General features: G+C 49.6%; 1 protein-coding gene across 2 annotated transcripts in view; it reads left to right on the top strand.

Moving 5' to 3' along the window:
- Window positions 1-25,131, top strand: part of PKN3 (protein kinase N3) — a 391,919-nt gene that overhangs the window by 264,510 nt on the left and 102,278 nt on the right. For both annotated transcript variants that reach the window (XM_085614062.1, XM_085614063.1), the window contains exons 13-14: window positions 4,734-4,807; window positions 6,005-6,071. In XM_085614062.1, coding sequence (XP_085470188.1) covers window positions 4,734-4,807; window positions 6,005-6,071 — 141 coding nt within the window. The remainder of the gene's footprint in view (window positions 1-4,733; window positions 4,808-6,004; window positions 6,072-25,131) is intronic.

Raw genomic sequence — 25,131 nt, 5'->3', positions numbered from 1 at the left:
GCCCCTCTGCAGCTCTCAGAGTCCATTCTCTGTGGCTGTGTGTGGATGCGGTTAAACCATATACTCTTAAGTGCATTATAACCTCACGGTTAATGCCAACTTTGGAATGGCTGCATCAAAACATGTCGTGTTTGGTGTCAAACGCTTTGGAATCATACCCCCACACTAGTAGCTGGTGTGGTAGTATGATCCCACCCTTCTAGAGGGATAGACATGTACCGACTGTGGAAACACGGTAGTATCCTGAAGAGCCCTGGCATCACAAAATAGATGCCACCAGCACAGACACTGGGCTGCCCTCCTGCTGCTGACCGAAGCTCGCAGTGTAGGAGGCCCAACAATAGGCATCCTGTCACAGGGAGGTGTAACCACCACCCAGACAGGGTTTAGTGTATTGGGCTAGAGTGCTTTGAAGTCCTGCACTGGGGGAGCTGTAGGCTCCTCTGTGCATATGCCAGCTCAAACCGGTTCAGGGGCTACCTGCCCCTGCTCTGGCGTGAAACTGGACAAAGGGAAGGGGGTGTAGCCACCCACTCCCCAGACCCTCCCATAGGAGGGGTCATAGAGCTAGTCCCTCCCTTCCTTGTAGTATAAGTTAGGGAACCCTTGCCATTGCAAACTAGATATCCCTGGACGACGCTCTGAAGAAGAATCCTGGACCTTCAACGTTCCACTACCTCTGGAAGACTGAAGAATCTCCCTTGGAGTCAAGGAGCGACTCCCCTGCTTGGCAGGCACCAAAACTTTGAATCAATGGTCGCAAACGTTCCCGCTCCCGCCGGAGTCCGAAGTCCCTGCAGCCCCGGAAGTAAATTTCCTGACTTCTCCAAGGCCATAGTGAGTTCCCAGCGAAGCTGAGGCAAGTGGAACCCACGAGTGACGAGGAACCGCAATACCTGGGTACCGGGCAATATTTTCGAGTGCAGCCCCTTCACGACGTTCTACGAACTTGTGCATTGGACCACGTGTGGTCCAAGCCTCCAGCAGGATTTCCACCGAAGATCAGAGGCCTACCTCGTCCCGAGTGACCGTGGGCTCCTGTTGAGTGAATCCTCCCGAGGCATCTTCGCGATCCCTTGCCGGTTGGCTTGTGGGTCCCCAGAAGACTTTTCTACATAACCAAAGGGCTCCTCTGGTTGCTCCAAGCCTGCCCTTACTCACCCTCGCTGGGTAAGTTCCTCAGACCTTGCTGGTCTGCACCGCTGACTTTTTACACTTTCCACAAGACTTGCTGTTACCAAGGCTTGTTGGCTCCAATCTGGTCGCCGACACTGTAGTAAGCTGCAGACTTCGTGGGACACACCGAATCCAGCTCCTGGTCGTCGTCGACGACTCCTGGACCTCGTGGCTGAAGAGTCAAGACACCCGTGATCACCTGAAATCACCCAACGACTGTGGGCATCCAGGTACCTGGCCCCGGGTCACTGGCAACTGACTTTGAATACTGTCTCCTCTGCTTTCAGGTCTTCCTTCTTCTGAATCCAGTTTTGGATTCCACCGGACACTTCTTCTGTCTTCACAAGCAGCAAGTCTTCTTTGGCTCCCATTGAAAACGACGCCACGACCCGACACCAAAAGACACCTATGCACCCGGCTTCCCTGGGTGAGGTAACTACCAGCACTACAGTGCTCCTGTGGGTGTTGGCCCTAGAACTACTTACCCTGTAAGTGACTTGCTTGTAGACTCTCCCGAAGTATCCGAAAATCTTAAAATTCCAACCGCGACTTGCTCCATTGAAGTCTATTGGGATCCGCAGCTGTGTTCTCACACTGCATGCGTCTCCCGTGGGTCCTTTACTTACCTGCCTTGGGTGGATTAGTGAGGCCTCAGCGATTCTACAGGCCCTAGGCCTTGTTTCTTCTCAAGTCGATATTCGTATACCTCTTTTTTAGTATATGGTCTGGTACGCCCCTAGGGCCCCAGCCATATTTGTGCTTAACTTGTTGTGAAACGTTGATTTGTGCATATGTTCCTGACTTCTAATCTCATAAAGAGATTAGTAGTGTGTCTAGTAATAAATACATATATATTTGATATATATACCTGTGTGGTGTCCTTTCATTTAGTAATTCAAGAGATTATAAGGTAAAACAAGCTGCTTTACATTCCTCTTAAGACTTAGCCTGAAGGCTGCTCTCCACAGCTACCACCAGGATAGCTTTCTTTAAAAGGTTGTCTTAAACCTATCTACCATAAGTGTCGAATTGGACTGGTGCAAGGTGGCCACTATAACTAGTGACCAGCATATACGAGGCCAACTTCTCACAGTGATTACATCAGTGCTCCTGTGTATCCGCCGGTTAGTAGCACGCCGCGTTCCGTAGAGGGACGCGAAGACCCCTATGATGAAGCATGACATCAAGGGCCCTTTTGGTGTGTGAGGGGGGTATTTAAAGAACACAACGTGCTTCCCTCCATTGTAGGCAACACATCCAGCTCCAGACCTTTTTTCCTGTTTTCGCCGATCTCATATGGGTGGATTCTATTTGTTTATTAACGATAGCTGGGGAGATCGAATCCACTCCTTGTGTTCACGTGGACACGTTCCCTCTCCACTCCCTCCTTTGATATGTAAGCGATCTACTATGTACAAAAACTGGGTATGGGGGACACTCTCTCCAACCGTCACGACTGTCTCAGACAATTTGGAAATGGGCAATCCATCCCAAGATTCACCTTCTGGCAGAACACCTCCCGGGAGTGAACAATCAAATGACCGACCTCAGCAGAAGGAGACCGCAAATACACGAGTGGAAACTTCACCTCCAAGCTCTCCTACTATACTTTCAACAATGGGGATATCCTCAAATAGATCTGTGTGCACACAATCCCCAAACTTCGCCTCCAGGTTCCTACACCCTCTCTCCAAAGGCAATGACCTATGGATGAATTGGTCAGGGATATTTGCCTACGCTTTTCCGCCTCTCCCACTCCTTCCGTTTCTGGTTCGGAAGCTCAGACAAACATCCCTCCCCCTTATCCTAGTGGCCCCCACATGGGCCCGTCAACCTTGGTTCACCACACTGTTAGAACTATCAGTGGTTCTACATCAAAAACTAAATCACACCTCCAGTCTCCTCACTCAGACCCATGGAGAAATCAAACCTCCAAATCCCAAGGAGCTCGATTTTAGCGATTTGGCTCCGTAAGTCCTAGTATGGATATTTAAATTTGCCATCAGACTGTATGACTGTTCTCAAGGAAGCAAGAAAACCTACTACTTGAGCTTGCTATGCAGCAAAATGGAAATGATTTGTTGCCTACTGTAATAACAAAATTCTACCTCTAGGTGCTTCTGTTCAGGACATTTTGTTGCCTTCTGCACCTACAGCAGTGTGGGCTAGCTTGCACATCTATTCGGTTGCACCTTGCAGCAGTAGCTGGGTATTTAGAAAACAGACAGCATTTGTCTTTGTTCAAAGTTCCAGTCATGAAAGCCTTTATGGAGGGCTTTAAAGAGTTATACCACCAAGAATTCCTCTGGCACCAGTGTGGAATCTTAACGTTGTACTTACAAGACTTATGCGTCAACCACTACACAAGTGTCCTGTACGGTTTCTCTCATGGAAAGCTGCATTCCTCAATGCAATCCCTTCTTTAAGGAGAGTTGGTGAGCTACAGGCATTAACTTTGGAAGAACCATTCTTTCAACTCCATAAAGATATCGTAGTTCTTCGTGCCACTCCCAGATTCCTTCCCAAAGTGGTTTCTGCTTTCCATATAAAACAATGAGTTGAGTTACCCGTGTTCTTTCCTCAACCTGATTCAGTAGCAGAACGGGCTCTTCACACACTTGACGTCGGAAGAGCTTTATTGTAATATATCGAAAGAACAAAAGATTTTCGTAAAACAAAGCAACTGTTTGTTTCTTTTACACAACCTCACAGCGGCGATCCTATTCCTAAATCTGGCATGTCAAGATGGATTGTTAAGTGCATTCAAACTTGCAACGTAAAAGGTAAAAGAACTTTATACTCCTCAGAGTGCATTCCACTCACAAAATAGGGGCATCTATGGCCTTTTTCTGTAATATTCCCATAGCTGACATGGTCTACACCACACACCTTCACAAAACACTATTGTGCGGATGTATTAACACGACAACAAGCCAGACAACTGCAACATCTACTGGTTAGCCACCGCTTTGGGAGAATACTTCTATATAGTCTGTGCAAAGCATGTGATCTACAGCACACATGCCTCGAACAGATTAGGTTACTTACCCAGTAAGCATCTGTTCTTGGCATGTAGAGCTGTAGATTCACATGCGCCCTCCCACCTTCCCATGGACCTGTAGTTCTTGCAGTACTTATTTACATTATTATGCATGGACATTACTTTACTACACTCACTTACTCCATTCTCACCCTCTTGCGGTAAAACAATCTAACAATGGAGTCCATGCCCATGCGCACTATCACCGAAAGGAGGAGTCACCTAACCTCATGACTGGAAAGACTTCTTTGAAGAAAAACAACTTGCAAACATCCAGACCCAACACTAGATGACAGGAGTATGCAAAGCATGTGAATCTACAGCTCTACATGCCAAGAACAGATGCATACTGTGTAAGTAACATGATGCCTAATGAGTTATCAAACTTTAAAATGTGTTTGAAAGATTCAAAGGAGGAAAGACTGGGGGATCTTTACTTCGGATAACTAACTCCTTGAATTCAGTGTTTCTGTAAAAAGGAATTCATTCATGTCTGTATATTTGTAACATTTCTCAGCTCTTCAAGAGGCCCAATGTTCTGATGAATGGGATCTCCAGCTCCAAGGCATTGGAAAAGCAAGCCCAGCACAGGTAACATCCAGATTGTAGTCAAGGAACCATCAGGGCTTGGGGTCTGCATCCATCTGATACCCAAGGCTCGGGTAAAGCAAGCAGGGGCATACCGGGCTGGGACTGAGGGCTTGGAGTGAGACTACAGGGCTGAGACTGAGGGCTTAGTGTGAGACAACAGGGACCTACAGGGCTCAGACTGAGGGCTTGGTGTGAGACACCAGGAGCCTACAGGCCTGAGACTGAGGGCTTAGTGTGGGACAACAGGGGCCTAGAGGGCTGAGGCTGAGCGCTTAGAGTGAGACAACTGGGACCTACAGGGCTGAGACTGAGGGTTTAGTGTGAGACAACGGGGGCCTACAGGGCTGAGACTGAGGGTTTAGTGTGAGACAACAGGGTCCTACAGGGCTGAGACTGAGGGTTTAGTGTGAGACAACAGGGTCCTACAGGGCTGCGACTGAGGGCTTAATGTGAGACAACAAGGGCCTACAGGGCTGAGACTGAGGGTTTAGTGTGAGACAACAGGGTCCTACAGGGCTGAGACTGAGGGTTTAATGTGAGACAACAGGGGCCTACAGGGCTGGGACTGAGTGCTTAATGGGAGACAACAGGGGCCTACAGGGCTGGGACTGAGTGCTTAATGGGAGACAACAAGGGCCTACAGGGCTGGGACTGAGGGCTTAATGCGAGACAACAGGGGCCTACAGGGGTGGTACTGAGGGCTTAGTGGGAGACAGCAGGGGCCTAAGGGCTGAGACTGAGGGTATAGAGTGAGACAACTGGGACCTACACGGCTGAGACTAAGGGCTTAATGTGAGACAACAGGGGCCTACAGGGCTGAGACTGAGGGCTTAGTGCGAGACAACAGGGGCCTACAGGGATGAGGGTTTAGTGTGAAACTATAGGGACTTGCAGGCCTGAGGAGACTCTAGAGACCCCCCCCCTGCCTGAGCGTGAGGATTTAATGTGTGACATATGGGTTCTGCAGGGCTGATGTTTTGAGGCTCCATGGAATACTTGGGTATGGCTGAGTACTCCTATGTGCTGTAGGCACTCGCGTGTTTACACTCTTGTGGTTGCAGGAATAGAGGGGTACATGCCCTTTGGGTTGGTTGGGGGGAGATCCCTCTGGTTGGGAGGGTACATTTCTTTCTTGGAGGACACTCCCATGTGTCGGGAGACTCTTGCCTTGGTGATGAATTTGGTTCTTCTCCATAGGAGCAAGCGCCTGCGGCTAGAAGACTTCTCCTGTGTGTCTGTGCTTGGAAGAGGCCACTTTGGAAAGGTGAGTTGGGGGGGCTGGGAATGAACATTGCATAGACTGGGCTGCGTGTCGGTAGAATGGAAGCTGGGGGGTTTGAGGAAGTGGGACGCGTTGTGGGAAGCGACCAGGGCTGAAGGTGGAGATCATGTTAGCACTACTGGGGGAGGTAATGCAGGGAGGAAAGGTTACTGTCCTCGAATCCTAGTTCTCCATCATGAGAATCTTCATTGGATATACAATATTTTGTAGGATTATCAGGCAGCTCTAGCGAAAGTAACAAAAACCTTTAAAATAATTAAACTTGATTTTACTTTAACACTGACTTGATTGTACAAAAAATGGACATTCCCCCTTCAAAGGTGGCAGATAGTGAGCCCACTTTATCACCTGAGCCCACAGTGAACTCTGTTCTGTTTGCAGTAGTTGAGGAGGCCGAGTGGCATAGATTTGGGGGGGTGTAAGGTTGGGCGCAAGTACTTTGACGGTACCAATGGAAATCTATGGTTGCAGTTAGTAACCGCCTCATCATGGGATGTTGATCATTTAGAAGTGATGGTGTGTGCAGTTAATTCGAAATAAATACGACTGGAACAAAATATACGGAGGATAAGAGGGAAAGACATCTTCTCTGGAGTGAAAAATAATTTCCTTCCAAGAGAAAGGTTTGGTTAAGCAGTCCAAGCCTCCAGAGGTGTTCATTGTAGATTCAATGTTTGCAGAAGGGTGGGTCAAAGGCCATCAGCAGAAATAGCGGGTTGGAGATGTATTTATTTACTGGTTGAGTGTTGTGAGAAGGTGGCCTGATATATGCTGTCCACTAGTTCTAGTGGGCACCTTGTATCAGTCCAAACAACCACTTATGGTGATAGGTTAAAGACAACTTTTATTGAAAGCTATCCTAGTGGTAGCTATGGAGAGCAGCCTTCAGGCTAAGTCTTGAAGGAATGTAAAGCAGCTTGTTTTACCAGTCTATAATCTCTTGAATGATCAAATGAAAAGACAACCACACCAGGTATATATTTAAAATATATGTATTTAGGTTAACACACACCCCTCTAGTCTCTCTGAGACTGGATTTCGAAGTACTTAAGTTACAAGTGATTAATCATCAGTAAAAGCACAAATACATTTCTGATGGATACATCTGCCAGTGGATTCCTCACCTTGTGAATATCCCCTGCGCCAACAACATTCGGAAACGTTTGTAGCAGTCCACGCTGATGAGGTCGAAGACGACGTCACAGAGACACGGCTCCGCTCGCGACTCCGCTGACGTCACCGGCTCCATAAGAAGACCTCGTTGGCGTGATGACGTCAGTTCCCTTTTTTCCGCGCCGTCGACGCCAACGGATTTCGGGAATTGCTGTTGGTAGCTTCACTGTTACTTTGTGTTTTTCTGGTTTTCTCCATTTCTCTTTCGAGAAATATGTCGACAAGGAAGTCGGGCTTCAAGCCCTGTCGGGAATGTGGCAAGCACATGTCCATTACAGACCCACATGAAGACTGTTTGGTGTCTCTCCGACCATGATGTGGATGGTTGTTCTTGTTGCCGGAAGATGAGTTCTAAGGCTCTTCAAGAAAGGGAGGCGAAGCTTTTCATCGCCAGGATGAAGAAAGAAAAGAGAGGAAGGAGAAAGTCCAAGTAGAGGTCGAGGTCGGCGTCCAAATCGACTTCGGGACATGCTTCGAAAGGCAAGAAGCAGAAGAAGAGGCATTCTTCACGGCATCACTCCGATAAGAGTTCGGCTCCGAAGTCGCCGGCTCGGCGTCGGAGGGAATCCGTGTCTCCATCTCCAGTCGCCGCCTCACCTCTGGTTCCTTCTTCTCCGGTGGCTTCGCTGGCTCCGGCTTCATCTCCGGTTTCGGTGATATCCCCGACGCCGGCTTCATCTCCGGCTCCGGATTCATCTCCGGCTCCGTCTCCGGCCGTGGTTGAGGATCTTCCAGTCCCGGGTGAGCCTGCGACGCTGCTTATTCCAGCGTCGGCGCCGGTAGGCCCGAGTCCGGTGATGCCTGACCAGTACCCTGTCTTCCCTGGACCAGGTCAGGACCCCTCGCATTATCTGAATGCGATGTATGGGGTGTTTTCGAGGGCCATGTATACCACTGGTGCACCTGCGGGTCCGATTGGTCCAATGGCTTTTAACTTGGGAGTGCCGCAGGTCTATCCTCAAGCTCCATTCATGCCGTTCTTTCAAGCGACGCCGTCTTGGCATCTGCCGGCGCCGAGGACGTCGACTCCGCTTCCCTCTTCACCGGCGCAGGCTCGACCTCGTTCGACGCCGGCTGCTTCTGTGGATCCACGTTCGACGCCGCTGCCGGCGCCGTCTGATTCGAACACGGTGCCGCCGACGCCGCTGGTGCGGATTCGATCCAGAAGGAAGGCACAGAGTGGTGGATAACAGGAGGTATCTTTTGGAGGAAGCTGAACCTGAAGAGGGAGAGTTGGTTGAGTCAGATGAGGTGTATGAGGAGCTAAAGGACGCAAGTGGTTTGGATTTGTCTCCGGAGTGGGAGATCACTCCTCCATCAGATGAGCCCTCAAAGGATGCAGCACCGTATCATGCGGTTATTAGGAAGGCTGCAGAGCTGCTTGATCTCCAGTTGCCAACTACGGAGTTTAAGTCAAATATATTAACTGAGGTATTGCATTCTCCTTCAGCAGTGTCAGAGCCATTGCTTCCCTTCAATGAGGCTATTGTTGACCCTGTTTTAGAGGTCTGGCGTAAGCCTTTTTCTGCTTCTGCGGTTTCCAAGACTGTTGCTAGGAGATACAGAGCAGCCCTAGGGGATCCTGAGTTTTTAACATCACACCTTTCGCCTGAGAGCCTGGTGATTCAGGCAGCTTGTTCGGGGAAGTCCAGGGGTGCTTTTCCTCAGGTGCCTGGTGACAGAGAGGCTAAGAAATTAGATCAGTCGGCCAAGAAGGTCTTTTCATCGGCCAGCATGGCACTTAAATCGACAAATGCAACTTGCCTCTTTGGACGATATGTGCATGCGCTTATAGATACGGCTAAGAAACTGGCGCCGAAACTGTCTGAGGAGGATAGGGCTGGATTCAATGAGATCTTGTCGGATGCCCAGGCGGCTGCACGCCAGGTGATCCAGAGTGGATTGGACACGGCGGATTCGGTGGCGAGAGTCATGGGATCTTCTGTCGCCACCAGAAGGAGTGCATGGTTAAGATCTTCGGAGTTTTCACAGGATGTGCAATAGACTCTTTTGGACCTGCGATTTGATGGTTCTGGCCTGTTTGGCAAAAAGGCAGATGCTGCTCTGGAGCGATTCAAAGAGAGCAAGGCGACCGCTAAATCTGTGGGCCTGCAGTCTCAGTCAAGGGTTTTTTTTAAAAGATATAGAGGTTTCGGAAGGACATCTTTTCGAACCTATAGGCAGACCCAGCAGCAGCAGCAGCAAGGTTCCTCGTCTAGAGGTTACAGAGGAAGAATCCGGGGTCGCTCATGTGGCCGTCAGCTTTCCTCCTCCTCTTCAGCTCCTCCCACCATCGCAAAGCAGCCCTAGATCCGCCATTCCGGATCATGTTGGTCCTGTGGGGGGCCGGCTTACCCATTTTCTGCAAGATTGGGAGTCTGTAACTACAAATCTCTGGGTTCTGGATCTTGTAGAAAATGGGTACGCCCTTCCCTTTTGGGAGTTCCCTCCGAATTACCCTCTTTGTCAAGGTGCTTGCTCGGAGGACCACCGTCTTCTCCTTCAGGAGGAAGTCCTGAAGCTGTTTCAAAAAGGTGCGATAGAGGTGGTTCCAGAGCAGGAGAGGGGTCGGGGATGCTACTCCCGGTATTTCCTGATTCCCAAAAAGGACGGCAAATTGTGTCCGATACTGGACCTCAGAATCTTGAACTTTTACCTGAAACAGGAGAAGTTTAAGATGCTCACCCTTGCGCAGGTTCTTCAAGCGCTGAATCAGGAGAACTGGATGGTGTCGCTCGACTTTCAGGATGCGTATTTTCACATCCCCATCTTGAAGTCGCACAGGAAGTATCTCCGGTTTACGGTAGGGTCACAACATTATCAGTTTGCGGTCCTTCCGTTTGGTCTTACTTCGGCACCTCGAGTCTTCACGAAGGTGATGGCAGTGGTGGCAGCCCATCTCAGAAGGTCGGGGGTCTCGGTTTTCCCTTATTTGGATGACTGGCTGATCAAGGCGGAGTCGCCGGAGAAGGTGCTGTGTCATCTGCAGGATACAACTCAGCTGTTGTACAAATTGGGTTTTTTGATAAACGTGCCCAAGTCTCACCTGGTGCCCTCTCAGCGCAACCTGTTCATAGGTGCGGTACTGGACACTACTGTTTGTCGAGCATTCCCTCCTCCTCAAAGGATTCTCGACATCCAGGAAATGATTCCTTTATTTTACAACGGAGTGGTCGTTCCAGTTCTGAAGGTCCTTCGCCTGCTCGGTCTGTTCGCCTCCTGCATCCTGTTGGTCAACCATGCACACTGGCACATGAGGGCGCTCCAGTGGTGTCTCCGCAAGCAGTGTTATCAGCACAAGGGAGATCTCAGGGAGTCTGTGAGGATCTCCAGAGAAGCTGCAGTGGATTTATCTTGGTGGAGCGTGGAGGGCAATCTGTCCCAAGGAAAGCCCTTCCATCTACCTCCATCGGTGACAACAGTGATAACGGATGCATCCACCTTAGGGTGGGGTGCTCATCTGGGGGATCTGGAAATCAAGGGCCTTTGCTCTCCAGAGGAAAGGTCGCTTCACATCAACCTTCTGGAATTGCGGGCGATTCGTTTGGCGCTCAAGGCCTTCCTCCCTTCCCTTCGTGGTCAGTCTGTTCAAGTCCTGACGGACAACACTACTGCGATGTGGTATATAAACAAACAGGGAGGAGTGGGGTCTCTGCAGAGAGGCCCTGCGTCTATGGTCCTGGGCTCAGGACCATCAAATTTGTCTAATGGCAAATCATCTGGCCGGGGTGCTGAACGTACGTGCGGACACTCTGTCGGCAGTTCTCCGCCGATCACGAGTGGAGGCTTCATCCGGAGGTAGTTTGTCTCGTCTTTCGGATGTGGGGAACTCCTCGGGTGGACCTGTTCGCCACTCACGAGAATGCTCACTGCCCATCATTCTGCAGTCTCCAGTATCCGATGCAGGGAGCGTTGGGGGACGCGTTTCAGTTGAGTTGGAGATCTCGACTCCTTTACGCGTTTTCTCCCATACCCTTGATTCCTCGGGTTCTGAGGAAGATTCGCCAAGACCGGGCCCAAGTCATATTGATCGCCCCGGGTTGGCCAAGAAGGGTGTGGTATACAGATCTTCTCCACCTCTCCTCGTGCCCTCCGCTCCGTCTCCCTCAGAGGGCAGACCTCCTCTCGCAGTTGTAGGGACAGGTTCTACACCCCCACCGCCAGAGCTTACACCTTCATGCCTGGAGATTGAACGGGGCAACCTGAATTCTTTCTCTCTCCCACCAGATGTGGTGGATGTTATTTTATCGGCCAGGCGACACTCCACCAAATCTATTTATTCATATAGGTGGTCTAAGTTTGTGCTTTGGTGCGGAGAGAGGTCCATTGATCCCTTGAAGGCTCGTCTATCTAACATTCTACAGTTTGCCCTTTCACTTGCTCAGCAAGGCTTTGCTGTGGCTACTGTGAAAGGATACTTATCGGCTTTGTCGGCTTTCCTTTGTTTGCCGGATCAGCCGTCGTTATTCAAATCACCTATTGTTCTTCGTTTTATAAAGGGCCTTACAAACAGGTTTCCTCCAACTCCTTTTATTATGCCTCAATGGGACTTAAACCTTGTATTAACTTATCTTATGGGCTCTCCATTCGAGCCCTTACACAAGTGTCCTTTGAGGCTGTTGTCCTTTAAGACAGTATTCCTCATTGCAATCACCTCGGCAAGGAGGGTAAGTGAGCTTTAAGCTCTAAGTTCAAAACCCCCATTCTTGACTGTTCATGCTGAACGAATGGTACTCAGGACCAGGGCTGCGTTTTTGCCTAAGGTGGTAACTCCCTTCCATCTGGGGCAGTCCATTACCCTTCCTTCCTTCTATCCTCCCCCTCACCCTTCCAAGGAGGAGGAGCGGCTTCACCGCTTGGACCCTAAGAGGGCGGTGAGCTTCTACCTGGACAGGACAAATGACTTCAGGGTTGATGACCAGCTCTTCGTGGGCTTTGCTGGCTGCAGGAAAGGTGGAGCGGTGCACAAGCGCACCCTTTCCAGGTGGATTGTCTTGTGTATCAAGATTTGCTACTCCCTGGCTGGTAAGGAACCTCCGGAGGGTTTGAGAGCTCATTCCACTAGAGCAAAGTCTTCCACATCTGCTTTGTCTAGGGGTGTTCCTGTGGAGGACATTTGTAGGGCGGCAACGTGGGCCTCCCTCCACACCTTCGCAAAACATTATTGCTTAGACACCGAGGTGAGGAGGGACAGACACTTTGCGCGATCCGGCCTTCAGGACTTTCTGGTATAGAAGGGTGGACACCCTCCTCCGGGAATGGGGACTGCTGTGGAATCTATTCACAAGGTGAGGAATCCACTGGCAGATGTATCCATCAGAAGAACAAGTTACTTACCTTCCGTAACGCTTTTTCTGGTGGATATAGTATCTGCCTGTGGATTCCTCACTGACCCACCCGCCTCCCCGTTGTCCATCCTTCTATACCTGTAATTCTATTGATGGTATTTCAAATGTGTTTTGTTACTGTCAAAGGCATTATGTTATTTCTTGTGCCTTGCTATTTATTCTCCACACTGTGTGTGTTGCTTTGCATATCATGTACTGTGTATATATTGCTGTCAGTCCGTCCGTGTGCCTCGAAGGCACGGAAAAAAGGGCGGAACTGACGTCATCACGCCGACGAGGTCTTCTTATGGAGCCGGTGACGTCAGCGGAGTCGCGAGCGGAGCCGTGTCTCTGTGACGTCGTCTTCGACCTCATCGGCGTGGACTGCTACAAAAGTTTCCGAATGTTGCTGGCGCAGGGGATATTCACAAGGTGAGGAATCCACAGGCAAATACCGTATCCACCAGAAAAAGCATTACCGAAGGTAAGTAACTTGTTCGTCAGGGCCCTAGGGGCGTACCAAACCATATACCAAAAAAGTGGTATAAGAACCACGACTGGAATAGGCACTAGGCCTATTGCCTCTACAATTGTTGGGACCGCAAGGAACCACCCAAGGTAGTGACACAGGGGACCCGCGGGAGCCGTATGCAGTGTGAAAACCCAACCGCGGGTTCCTATTATCTTCTATGGGGAATGTCACGGTTGGAATTTTAAAGATTAGGGACACTTCTAATCGAATCAGGACCAAACCCTTTTGGACTTGCGTAGTTCTAGGGCTAGCACCCACGAGAGCACCGGAGTACTCGAGTTACCTCACCCAGGGAAGCCGGGTGCATAGGTGTTTTTGGTGTCGGGTCGAGTCTTCGATTCCAATGAAAGCCTGCAAAGAACTGCTGCTGCCGTGAAGAGAAGTGCGCGAAGAGATCCATGCCTGGATCTAGGATGCAAGGAACCTGAAAGCAGAGGGGACAGAGTCTGGGTCACTAGCCAGTGACCTAGGTCAGGATGGACCAATGCCCACAGATATCGGGTGCTTCAGGTGAGTTGATGGGTCTCTTGACTCTTCAGCCACGAGGTCCAGGAGGCGTTGAAGTCCACAAGCCGGATTCGAGCTGTCCCACGAAGTCTGTTGAGTCCTGCGGTGTCGGCGACCAGATTGGACCCAACAAGCCTTGGCAACGGCAAGTCACTGGAAATCGGAGAAAGGACTGCGGTGCAGACCAGCAAGGTCTGATGGACTCACCCAGCGAGGGTAAGTAAGGGCACGTCTGGAGCAACCAGGAAAGCCCAAGCAGAGAAGGAGTCACCTTCGTGGGGACCTGCTAGCCAATGGGCTAGTGATCGCGAAGGAGCCTCAAGCGGTCGCACTTGAAGCTGGCCCACAGGTTACTCGTGGAGTGGAGGCCAATAATCTTCGGTGCAGGAGGTGCTCAAGGCTGGGGCTTCTCAGAGCCCAAAGCACAACTTCGAGAAGGACCAGGAAGATAGTGTTGCTGCAAAAGTTCACGGTGTCCAGGGGTCACGGTTCCACGTCACCCATGATAGCCACGGGCCTCAGCTTTGCTGTGGACTCGGGGTAGCCTCAGGGAAGTCTGGAAATCCACCTCTGGGGATGCAGAGACTTCGGCGTCCGGTGGGAGCTTCAGAATTGCAGACTGGTCAGTTGCTTCTTTGGTGCCTGCCAAGCAGGGGAGACGCTCATTGACCCCAAGGGAGATCTCTTCAGTCTTCTAGTCAGGATAGAACGTCGGTCCAGGATGTACGTTGCAGAGTTTCGTCCAGGGTAATCTAAAGTCCTAGGGACTGGATTTCTATACTTATACTAAGTTTAGGGGATGGACTAACTCTAAGGCCCCACCTATGGGTGGGCCAGGAAAGAGGGGTGTTTACACCCATTTCCTTTGTCCAGTTTCGTGCCAGAGCTGGGGCAGGTAGCCCTTGTATGTAACCGGTTTGAACTGGACTATGCACAGGGGCACCAAGTGTGCCCCCAGTGCAGGACTTCAAAGCACCAGAGAGTGCTCCCGCCCAGCCCCAATACACATCATCCTGTGTGGGGAGGTGGTTACACCTCCCCTTGACAGGAGACCTATTGTCCAGGCCTCCCCTGCCGGAGTTTCGGTCAGCAGCAGGAGGCCAGACCCGTGTCTGTGGCAGAGGCATCCATTTTGTGATGCCAGGGCTGTAGAAAGTCCTACCAGGTTTAGCCAGTGTGAACATGTCTCTCCCTCTAGAAGGGTGGAATGCTACCCCCGCCGCCAGAATTGGCGGGGGGGGGCAGTATTCCAAAGCGTTTGACACCAAACACGACATGTTTTGATGCAGCCATCCCAAAGTTAGCATTTACCGCAAGGTCATAATGCACTTAAGAGTATATGGTATGGCTGTATCACAGAACAATATAAATCATGGAATTAGAGAGGCACACACTGAATATTCAACTATAAACCTAACACTAAGTCTGCTTATTCAATTTTTGAAGAAAAAAGCGTGCTACAGTGGATGGCACTTACTGTCTGACATGTGCCTGTTTAGAACTGACAATATCAAGAGTCTATGGGACTCTGTTCACTGTTGCTAGGGTATGGTTACCAAAATCCAAATAAGTCTAGACAACACTATTTTTCAATAAATGTAACAAACTGCTCCGAGTGTATTTAGAAGTGCGTACTCTTGCCTGCTCAATCACTTCGTTGGGGTATCCTCTATTTAAATACATTTGCTGTTGGTGATCAAAATGCTTTTCCAAACTTTTTTGTTCCGAACATATCCTTTTGTTCCGCAGGAACTGGGAAAAAGGTAAATCATGTTTAAGGTTTCTAGGATAAACTCCGAAAGTGAAGGGCGCTGTTAACATCTGTTGTCTTTCTATGCACTTCAGTTTGAATTATACCATCACTAATAACAAGGGACACGTCTAGAGATGAGATGGGTTTGTCACTGATCGTATGCTTGAATTGAATATGATCATCATATGTGTTGAGTTGTTCTATTTTGTGTTCCAAGAACTTCTGGGTGTTTTGATCACCAACAGCAAATCTATTTAAATAGAGGATACCCCAACGAAGTGATTGAGCAGGCAAGAGTACGCACTTCTAAATTCACTCGGAGCAGTTTGTTACAATTCCAACCTAAGCAGAAAACATCCAGACAAGTATTTGTTTCGAAATTTTCCACGAGTTCATCGAAGATGAAGAAAATGATCACCAACAGGTGGGAAATGCTTCAGAATGAATCCGATTTCAACGGCATTTTCAAAGAGCTACCTTTGTTCGCTTTTACCAGACATAAAAATCTTCTATTACTAATTTCAAAGGTATGAACAAGTGTTCCAACTGCGTACACTGATGTCATCATGGGCAATCTCTTGCATTATCCTAGTACAGGAGAAATCATTAAGCTATTTCATAACTGATTGCAATTCCAATACATTGATTTATTATATCAAATGCCCATGCGGGAAGCTATATGTTGGTAAAACTGAATGCAAAATTAAAACCCGTATATCAGAGCACAAAAGTACAATCAGAACACAAAACAAGAATAGTAGTTTAGCTATTCCCTGGTTAGACGAGAGGCACAGCATCGCCCAACTAAAATTTGCCGTTTTAGAAAGAGTTACACATCACCCAAACATGGATCTCACCAGGTCACTTTTACAAAGAGAAACGTTTTGGATCAGGCGCCTAGATACTTTAGAAGATAAAGGAATGAATGACAAAATAGATTATTCATGTTATTTATAACATCTTTGGTACTGCTTCTAGTGTTTACGCTTGATCCTTTCACATGTGCAAATTGTCATGTCTGTATTAATACCAACGTGTATCATGGTATTCTGTATTTAGCATTGTGTTTTTCACTTGTATTCATGTTCTGCACCTTCCTTGAGTTCTTCATCACGTGTGAGTATCTCTGGGTATTTTGTGTATTAGGCCAGTGTTTTCCATTCCTGTTACAGTATCTAGAGATCTGTGGTGCATTGGTGTAGTGTTTATGCTTCAGCGAGTCAGTGTTAATGAGGACAGTATTGTGTGGTCCACATTTTCTTTATTTTGCAGCGTAAGCTTGCTCGTTTAGTATTCATAGGATCAGTCCAATATGGCGGCTGCATTTGCCGGCTTTGTTTTGAGTCCGTTGTCGACAGTCTCCCCGTCGATCGCGCATTTCCGCTTTCGGCGTGCATTTAAATCCAGTGTTTGATCACCATGCTGTGTATATCCGACTCGTTGTATGATTTCAGTGTCCTTGCAATGCACATTGTGGACAGCCGGTTGTTCGAGCAGGTAACCGTTTTAGTTTTGTATACGCCATTGGGAAACATCATTTACATCGTGGTGATTACACCACAATGCATTTAGAACGCTGCCATGACAACGCAAGCGTTACATCGACTTGCACTGGAGGGCGCTATAACCTAAGGAATAGTAAGATTTACTATTCCAACACCTTCCCTACTGTACATGGACTGGTGTTGGAATAGTAAATCTTACTACTCCTAAGTCCAGCGCCCTCCAGCGCAAGTCGTTGTAACGACTTGCGTTGTAAAAACTTCGATGTTACATACCGTGATCATTTTGATCGCGTTGTAGCATCACATATTCACGCCATTTCTTCACGATTTACATATCAGTTTGGGGCCAATGTTTGTTTTACGTTGACCGGTTTCTTTTGATTAGCCTTTGGGGCGATTCGAATTTGTCGATCGAGATTAAAGAGGTACGATTTTCCCCACATTCACGTGGATTTTATTTCTAGTCAGACAGGTTTTGGTGAGCGGTTTTGGTTGAGTGTTTGCATTTCTTGTCTTTTTCAGACCAGAAGGTTTCTAAGTGTTTTTTATCAGTGAGTATTTCACCCACATTGATTCACGAAGGTGGAGGGTCTTTTTTCCTTCTTTCTTAGAAGTTTACCATGCAGTACAGATACTGACTTTTGGGTCAATTCCTCATGTTTGTTGCCTTGTTAACGACGATGTTCTTGCTACCTGTTTGCATTACATTTTTTGCATATTTTGTTCATATTTCTAGAGTTCAAGCCCCTGAAGAAGGGCCAACTGTGGCCCGAAATGCATTGGGCACGACGAAAGCTCATGGACTGATGACAATTTTCTGTTTCAAATCTGTTAGACTTTTAAGGAATGTGTTTGAATTCCTTGAACTGTTATTGATTTAATTTCAACATGTGAATATATTGTATAACTTCTCAGTTTTATGTTGGATAAATGTATTTTACATTTATTGAAAAATAGCGTTGTCTAGACTTATCATTTGGATTTTGGTAACCAAACCCTAGCAACAGTGCACAGAGGACGAGTCCCATAGACTCTTGATATTGTCTATCACAGAACAGCCATAAGGAAGCATTTCCGAAAGCTGCAGAGGGGCTCAGCTCATGCTTGGGCACCCTCTCACACAAAACCAAGCACTCTGCCTTCAGGATTGTCAAGGCCTGCCATAGGAGTGGCTTATAGGTTTATATGTGTCTGTATAAGGTGGTGATATAGGTAGCCTATACCACAGTAAGGGGTGCAAGCACACCCTTACCCAGGCTGCAGTAGCAGACCTGTGGTGTCATTTTGGAGTGCTTCCCAGGGGTGGCATAATATATGCTGCAGCCCCTGGTAGGCCTCTGAGGTACCTATGCCCTAGGTACATAGTATACCATATACTAGGGACTCATAAGGCACTCCAGCATCCAATTAGATATGTACCTAATGTACATGGAAACCATTTTAGAGAGGAAGCAGCTAGGCTGTGGTCCTGATTAGCAGGGCCACAGCCAGACTAAGGTGAAACACCAGCAAAAAGTGGGGGTACCCATGTGAAGCAGATCCTACTCTCCTACAGGTGTGGGTTGGCGTGGCTGCTTCAAAAAACATGATGGTTGCTGAAGAGGTGGAAGGGAGAGGAAAGGCCTATTACTGACAGTGTGCTGAGGTGGAAGCGAGAGAAAAGGCCTATTACTGACAGTGTGCTGAAGAGGTGGAAGTGAGAGGAAAGGCCTATTACTGACAGTGTGCTGAAGAGGTGGAAGGGAGAGGAAAGGCCTATTACTGACAGCGTGCTGAAGAGGTGGAAGGGAGAGGAAAGGCCTATTACTGACAGCGTGCTGAAGAGGTGGAAGGGAGAGGAAAGGCCTATTACTGACAGTGTGCTGAAGAGGTGGAAGGGAGAGGAAAGGCCTATTACTGACAGTGTGCTGAAGAGGTGGAAGGGAGAGGAAAGGCCTATTACTGACAGCGTGCTGAAGAGGTGGAAGGGAGAGGAAAGGCCTATTACTGACAGTGTGCTGAAGAGGTGGAAGGGAGAGGAAAGGCCTATTACTGACAGCGTGCTGAAGAGGTGGAAGGGAGAGGAAAGGCCTATTACTGACAGTGTGCTGAAGAGGTGGAAGGGAGAGGAAAGGCCTATTACTGACAGTGTGCTGAAGAGGTGGAAGGGAGAGGAAAGGCCTATTACTGACAGCGTGCTGAAGAGGTGGAAGGGAGAGGAAAGGCCTATTACTGACAGTGTGCTGAAGAGGTGGAAGGGAGAGGAAAGGCCTATTACTGACAGCGTGCTGAAGAGGTGGAAGGGAGAGGAAAGGCCTATTACTGACAGTGTGCTGAAGAGGTGGAAGGGAGAGGAAAGGTGTTTTACTGACTGGTGCGGAGGAGTTGGAAGCGAGAGGAAAAATATTTTACTGATAGGATGTGGAGGAGTGAGAGGAAATGTGTTATATTGACAGGATGTGGAGGAGGTGGAAGTGAGAGGAAAGGTGTTTTACTGACACTGCGACGGAGGTGTAAGCAGAGGAAAGGTCTTTTACTGATGGGGTGCAGAGGAGGTGGAAGCTGAGGAAAGGTGTTTTAACTGACAGTGTACAGAGGAGGTGGAATCGAGACGAAAGGTGTTTCTTGACTGGGTGTGAAGGAGGTGGAAGTGAGAGGAAAGGTGTTTTACTGACAGTGTGCAGAGGAGGTGGAAGCGAGAGTGTAGGAAAGTAGGATCTGCTTTCATGGTTACCCCCACTTATTGCCGGTGACATTGTTTTTAGACTAGTCTGACTGGGATCCTGCTAATCGGGGCCCCAGCCTCTTTGCTTCTTCCCTGAATTGGGCATGGTGAGTAATTAGGTACCCCCAGATTGGATACTGGTGTACCCTTGTGTGTCCCTAGTTTATGGTCCTAAGGTAACCAGGGCATAGGTACGCTAGGGGCCCCACATGGGCCAAAGCATGTATTATGCCAGCCATGGGAAATCACTCAAATTGTGACTACAGGCCTGCCATTGCTGCGTGTGTGAGTTGGTGCTAGCACCACTTATGACAGGTATTAGTTTCATTATATCTGAGGTCACTAAATTTAAAACCTATAAGTCCGCCCTAAGGCAAGCCTTTCAATCCTGAAGGCAGGGTGCTGGGTTATAAGTGTGAGGGTGCCCCTGCATGGGCGCGACACCCTGACAACCCTCTGAACCCTCGGAGTCAAATCCTCCAGGTTGTAAGTGCATTAGCGATTAAGATACGTAGTGTCCATGCGTCATTACACGATGGCCAACTCTGTCTGTAACCAACCCTGTCGTGTATGCAATCAATCATGTTGGAATCATACCCAAACACCTCAAAAAGGTGTTTCAATGTATGATTCCATGCACTGCGGGGCCCCTCTGGGAGGCCCTCACTGCTCCCGGGGCCAGACCTCTAAACCCGGACAGCACAACATTGCTGCTGCCGACCAGAGACCCGATTCTGCCCTCCTGCTGCTGAGCAGGGGAAGGCAGGACAATAAGTTTCCTGTTTCAGGGAGGGGTGACCACCTCCCAAACAGGACTTTACTATATTTGGACAGGGTGGTGGTGCTTGCCATCACCACTAGACAGCTTTGATGGGCACATTTGGTGCCCTCCTTGCATACTCCAGATGAAACCAGTTCAGGGAGCCCTTTTCTCCCGCTATGGCCTGAAACTGGACAAAGAACAAGGGAGTATCCTCCCCACTATCCAACCCCTCCTGAATCGTCCCAACCCTTTCCTTAGGGTATTTAAGGGCTTGTCTGTGGGTAGTTCCTTAGATTCATCGTGGTACAAGATTCAGGTCCAAAACCACTTCATCTTCATCTTTAACCATCTGGACTTCGTTGGACTTTGCTTTGGAAGACTCCTGCTGCTCCTGGTCTCGTCGTCCTACCAGTCTTCTGCGTCGTCTGTGCATGTGCTCCATGCAGGTTCTTCCCAAGGCCTGTGGACATCAAAGACATCTGAAGGAATCTCCCTTGGAGTGAAGGAGTTACTCCCCTGCATCTGCAGGCACCGCAATGAAGCGGACAGGTCTTCTGTTCCTGAGCTCTCACGGACTCCGAAAAGGTTCAGCAACACATCACAGCAAGTTTGAAGCCAGTATCTTTCGTCGGAACAGCTGGAGCAGTACCCCTGTGCACCGCGTCGACTTGCCATTGCCAATGTTTGTTGACTCTCTCGTCCAGAGAACTTCAGGCTCCAAGAAGTTCCAGCATCTTCTGCAACCAAGATCTTCGTCCTCACAGCAGTCCCTGCACTGTGGGCCTTCATCATTGGTGAGCTGCTTGAGGTTCTTTTGTGACTCCTGTGCCTCAGGCCTGTGGGTCTTCATGAGGATCTTCTTTAGCTCTAGCGGTCTCCCTATTTGCTCGGACCTTCTCTGACTTACCTGCCTGTCGTGAATCACTTGGACCTTGCTGGTCCAAACACTGCACCTTTTTTGTCTATTTTTGGTGCCGCTGCCAAGGCTTATTGGTGTCCCTGCTGGACACTGACCACCTGGCTCTCGACATCCGATGTGGGACAGCTTGTGAATGGCTCCTGGTCTTCCATAGCGTCACCTGGTCCGCACAGCTGCAGCGTCAAGGTCCCTGTTAACTATCCTGAATCTTCGATATCAGTGGGCATTCGTCTTGCATGTATGCAGTAGTTTTCCCAGTCTGCACACGGCCTCCATGGGGTTCCTGGGTACTTACCTTGGGTGGTTCCTTGGGTCCCCAGCTCTTCTACGTCTTCTGGGTCCAGTCTCGACTTAGGTTGTTGTTCGCATTCTTCTTATTAGTATATGGTTTGTCTCCCCTGGAGACCTGTGTATTTCTGTTACTTACGTGTCCTATTACTAAAGTATTGTGTGTATTGTGATTATATCTCCGGGGAGGAGATATGGTTATGTGTTCGTGAGTGATGATGATAAATACCTGTTTTTATAACTACACTGGTTCTTTTTCACTTTATCTACACCTATAAGATTATGTTCTGGTAAAACAAGCTGCTTTACACTCCGTCTGGACTAAGCCTGAAGGCTGCTCTCCACAGCTACCACTTGGAGAGCTTTCTAAGGTTGTCTCAGACCACTGGAATCACCATAAATTGACTGGATTAGTGCCGGGTGCTTCACTAACATAGGTGTGCACCATATACTAAGCCAGCTTTCTACAGAGAGGAAAGGTGTTTTACCGATGGGGTGTGGAGGAGGTGGAAGCAAAAGTAAAGGTGTTTTACCGACTGCAGATGAGGTGGAAGCGAGAGGAAAGGTATTTTATTGACAGTGTGAAGAGAAGATGTGAGAGGAAAGATACTTTACTGACTGTGCGGACGTGGAAGTGAGAGGAAAGGTGATATATTGAGTGTGCGCCCTGTGGATTTACTCTTAGACTGAAATTGGGCACGGGGAAGAGAATCCATGCCAAGTTCTTGCCCTAGCAGGAGCGACGGCTTAGGAGCCAGGGCAGGGCACAAGTCCAAAAATACATAAGTGGTGGTACTAACCAACTTAGGCGATATACAAGTGGCATCATGGTGTTTGGCATCACAGCGCAACATCACGAGAAGTGACATCACAACCCATGACCTCACAGGAAGTGACTTCACAAGACGTGACATCAGATTTTAACACTTCACACACTTTTCGCAGGTCTATCATGAGACATTTGAGCACATTAGAACATTCAACAAATGCAATTTTCTTTCTGGGTGATGTTAAAAAGGTGACGCAACCCGATGCTAAATGTGGGCCTCAAATGTGAAATGTATGTTTTTTAAACTCTGCAACAAAGAAGTTGGGAACAAGGAGAAACGTAGCAGTAAATCTATTATGCTTAATAGGTTGCAGAGTCTGCATTTTGAAATATCTTATGGAGTTAAGGTGGAGAGAGAAAGCAAAGGATAGGGTGAGGGGGAAGAGGGTGAGGCAGAGAGAGGGAAGATAGCGCGCATGAGAGGGAAGACAGTGAAGAGAAGAAGGGTGGATTAGAAAGACAGAGGCGGAAGGGGCAGGGAGTGAGAGGAATGGGAGGACAAGCAAGAAGGGTGAGGTGGAAAGATAAGGGTGAGGTGGAGAGAGGCGGTTGATGCATAGTGAGAGGGTGGCAATGTGGAGTAAGAGGGGAGTGAGGTGGAAAGAGTGAGGCAGAGAGAGGACAGAGGCCATGGCAAGGAGTAAAGAGGATGAGGCGGAGAGGAGGAGGTTGAGGCAGAGAAAGGGGAGGATGCGGTGGAGAGTAAGAGGGTGAGAAAGAGTGAGTGTGAGGTGTAAGGAAGCAGATGGTGAGGTGGGCATGAAAGCAGGGTAGAGGAAAGAGCGTGAACTGTGAGGCAGAAAGTGAAAGAGGGTGAGGCGGAGAAAGCAAAAGGGATGAAGCGCATAGGTACCCCCAGAAATACGGAATACCATTAGTACGCCCCTCCAAGACTATCCTGCATGTCCAGACCCAGCTCTCAGATACCTAGGAGATGCAGGGCGACCCCGTGCTGCTTCCTGGCCCCCTCAGATCACGAATCCTGGAGCCGGGTCTGCTCCTACACCTGGCCGCCCTCACTGTCTTGTGTAACACATTGTGTACATAGATTTACACATTTATAGGATTTATTGTCAATGTATAATGTGTACATGTGATGTAAAGCGCTCGGACGCCCTGCATTGGGATGAGTGGCGCTATAAAAGAAATAAAACAAAATAGTGTTATTTGCATTATTTGTGTGAATACTGGAGCAGGCACCTGATGCTCTTACAGTGCATGCATCTCTCATATAAGGGGGGGGGGCACCATAAAAAGTATTTGTGAAGTGATAACAAGCTGTGTGCCTTTGGTTCCCCTTCCTTTCATTGCACCTAGGTGTGAGGCTCGGATAACTCCCAGTCAGGATAGTGGGACACAAGGAGGCCTGATGGCCCCTTTAATTCGGCCTTTATGGGCCCAGCTGGAGTTTTCAATATGAAAGCCGGTGTTCTGAAGGGGAGGCGGGTGCTTAGAGGATGTGGGTTTAGGGCCTGGGATGTTTGGGGCAGAGAGGTGGGTTTGGGGCCTGGGGTGTTTGGGGCAGAGAGGTGGGTTTGGGGCCTGGGGTGTTGGGGGCAGAGAGGTGGGTTTGGGGCCTGGGGTGTTGTGGGCAGAGAGGTGGGTTTGGGGCCTGGGGTGTTGGGGCAGAGAGGTGGTTTTGGTGGGTTGGGGCAGAGAGGTTGGTTTGGGGCGTGGGGTGTTGGGGGCAGAGAGGTGGGTTTGGGGCCTGGGGTGTTGGGGGCAGAGAGGTGGGTTTGGGGCCTGGGGTGTTAGGGGCAGAGAGGTGGGTTTGGTGGGTTGGGGCAGAGAGGTTTGTTTGGCGCCTGGGGTGTTGGGGGCGGAGAGATGGATTTGGGGCCTGGGGTGTTGTGGGCAGAGAGGTGGGTTTGAGGCCTGGGGTGTTGGGGGCAGAGAGGTGGGTTTGGAGCCTGGGGTGTTGTGGGCAGAGAGGTGGGTTTGGGGCCTGGGGTGTTGGGGCCAGAGAGGTGGTTTTGGTGGGTTGGGGCAGAGAGGTTGGTTTGGGGTCTGGGGTGTTGGGGGCAGAGAGGTGGGTTTGGGGCCTGGGGTGTTGTGGGCAGAGAGGTGGGTTTGGGGCCTGGGGTGTTGGGGCAGAGAGGTTGGTTTGGGGTCTGGGGTGTTGGGGCAGAGAGGTGGGTTTGGGGCCTGGGGTGTTGGGGGCAGAGAGGTGGGTTTGGGGCCTGGGGTGTTGTGGGCAGAGAGGTGGGTTTGGGGCCTGGGGTGTTGTGGGCAGAGAGGTGGGTTTGGGGCCTGGGGTGTTGGGGCAGAGAGGTTGGTTTGGGGTCTGGGGTGTTGGGGCAGAGAGGTGGGTTTGGGGCCTGGGGTGTTGTGGGCAGAGAGGTGGGTTTGGGGCCTGGGGTGTTGTGGGCAGAGAGGTGGGTTTGGGGCCTGGGGTGTTGGGGCAGAGAGGTGGGTTTGGGGCCTGGGGTTTTGGGGCAGAGAGGTGGGTTTGGGGCCTGGGGTGTTGTGGGCAGAGAGGTGGGTTTGGGGCCTGGGGTGTTGTGGCCAGAGGGGTGGGTTTGGTGGGTTGGGGCAGAGAGGTGGGTTTGGGACCTGGGGTGTTAGGGGCAGAGAGGTGGGTTTGGGGCCTGGGGTGTGGGGGCAGAGAGATGGGTTTGGGGCCTGGGGTGTGGGGGGCAGAGAGGTGGTTTTGGTGGGTTGGGGCAGAGAGGTTGGTTTGGGGCCTGGGGTGTTGGGGCAGAGAGGTGGGTTTGGGGCCTGGGGTGTTGGGGCAGAGAGGTG

Source organism: Triturus cristatus, chromosome 1_2 (assembly GCF_964204655.1).
Source record: "Triturus cristatus chromosome 1_2, aTriCri1.1, whole genome shotgun sequence".
Lineage (NCBI taxonomy): Eukaryota > Metazoa > Chordata > Amphibia > Caudata > Salamandridae > Triturus > Triturus cristatus.
Note: the sequence above shows the minus strand (reverse complement) of the source record. Positions and strands in the feature narration are given on the sequence as shown.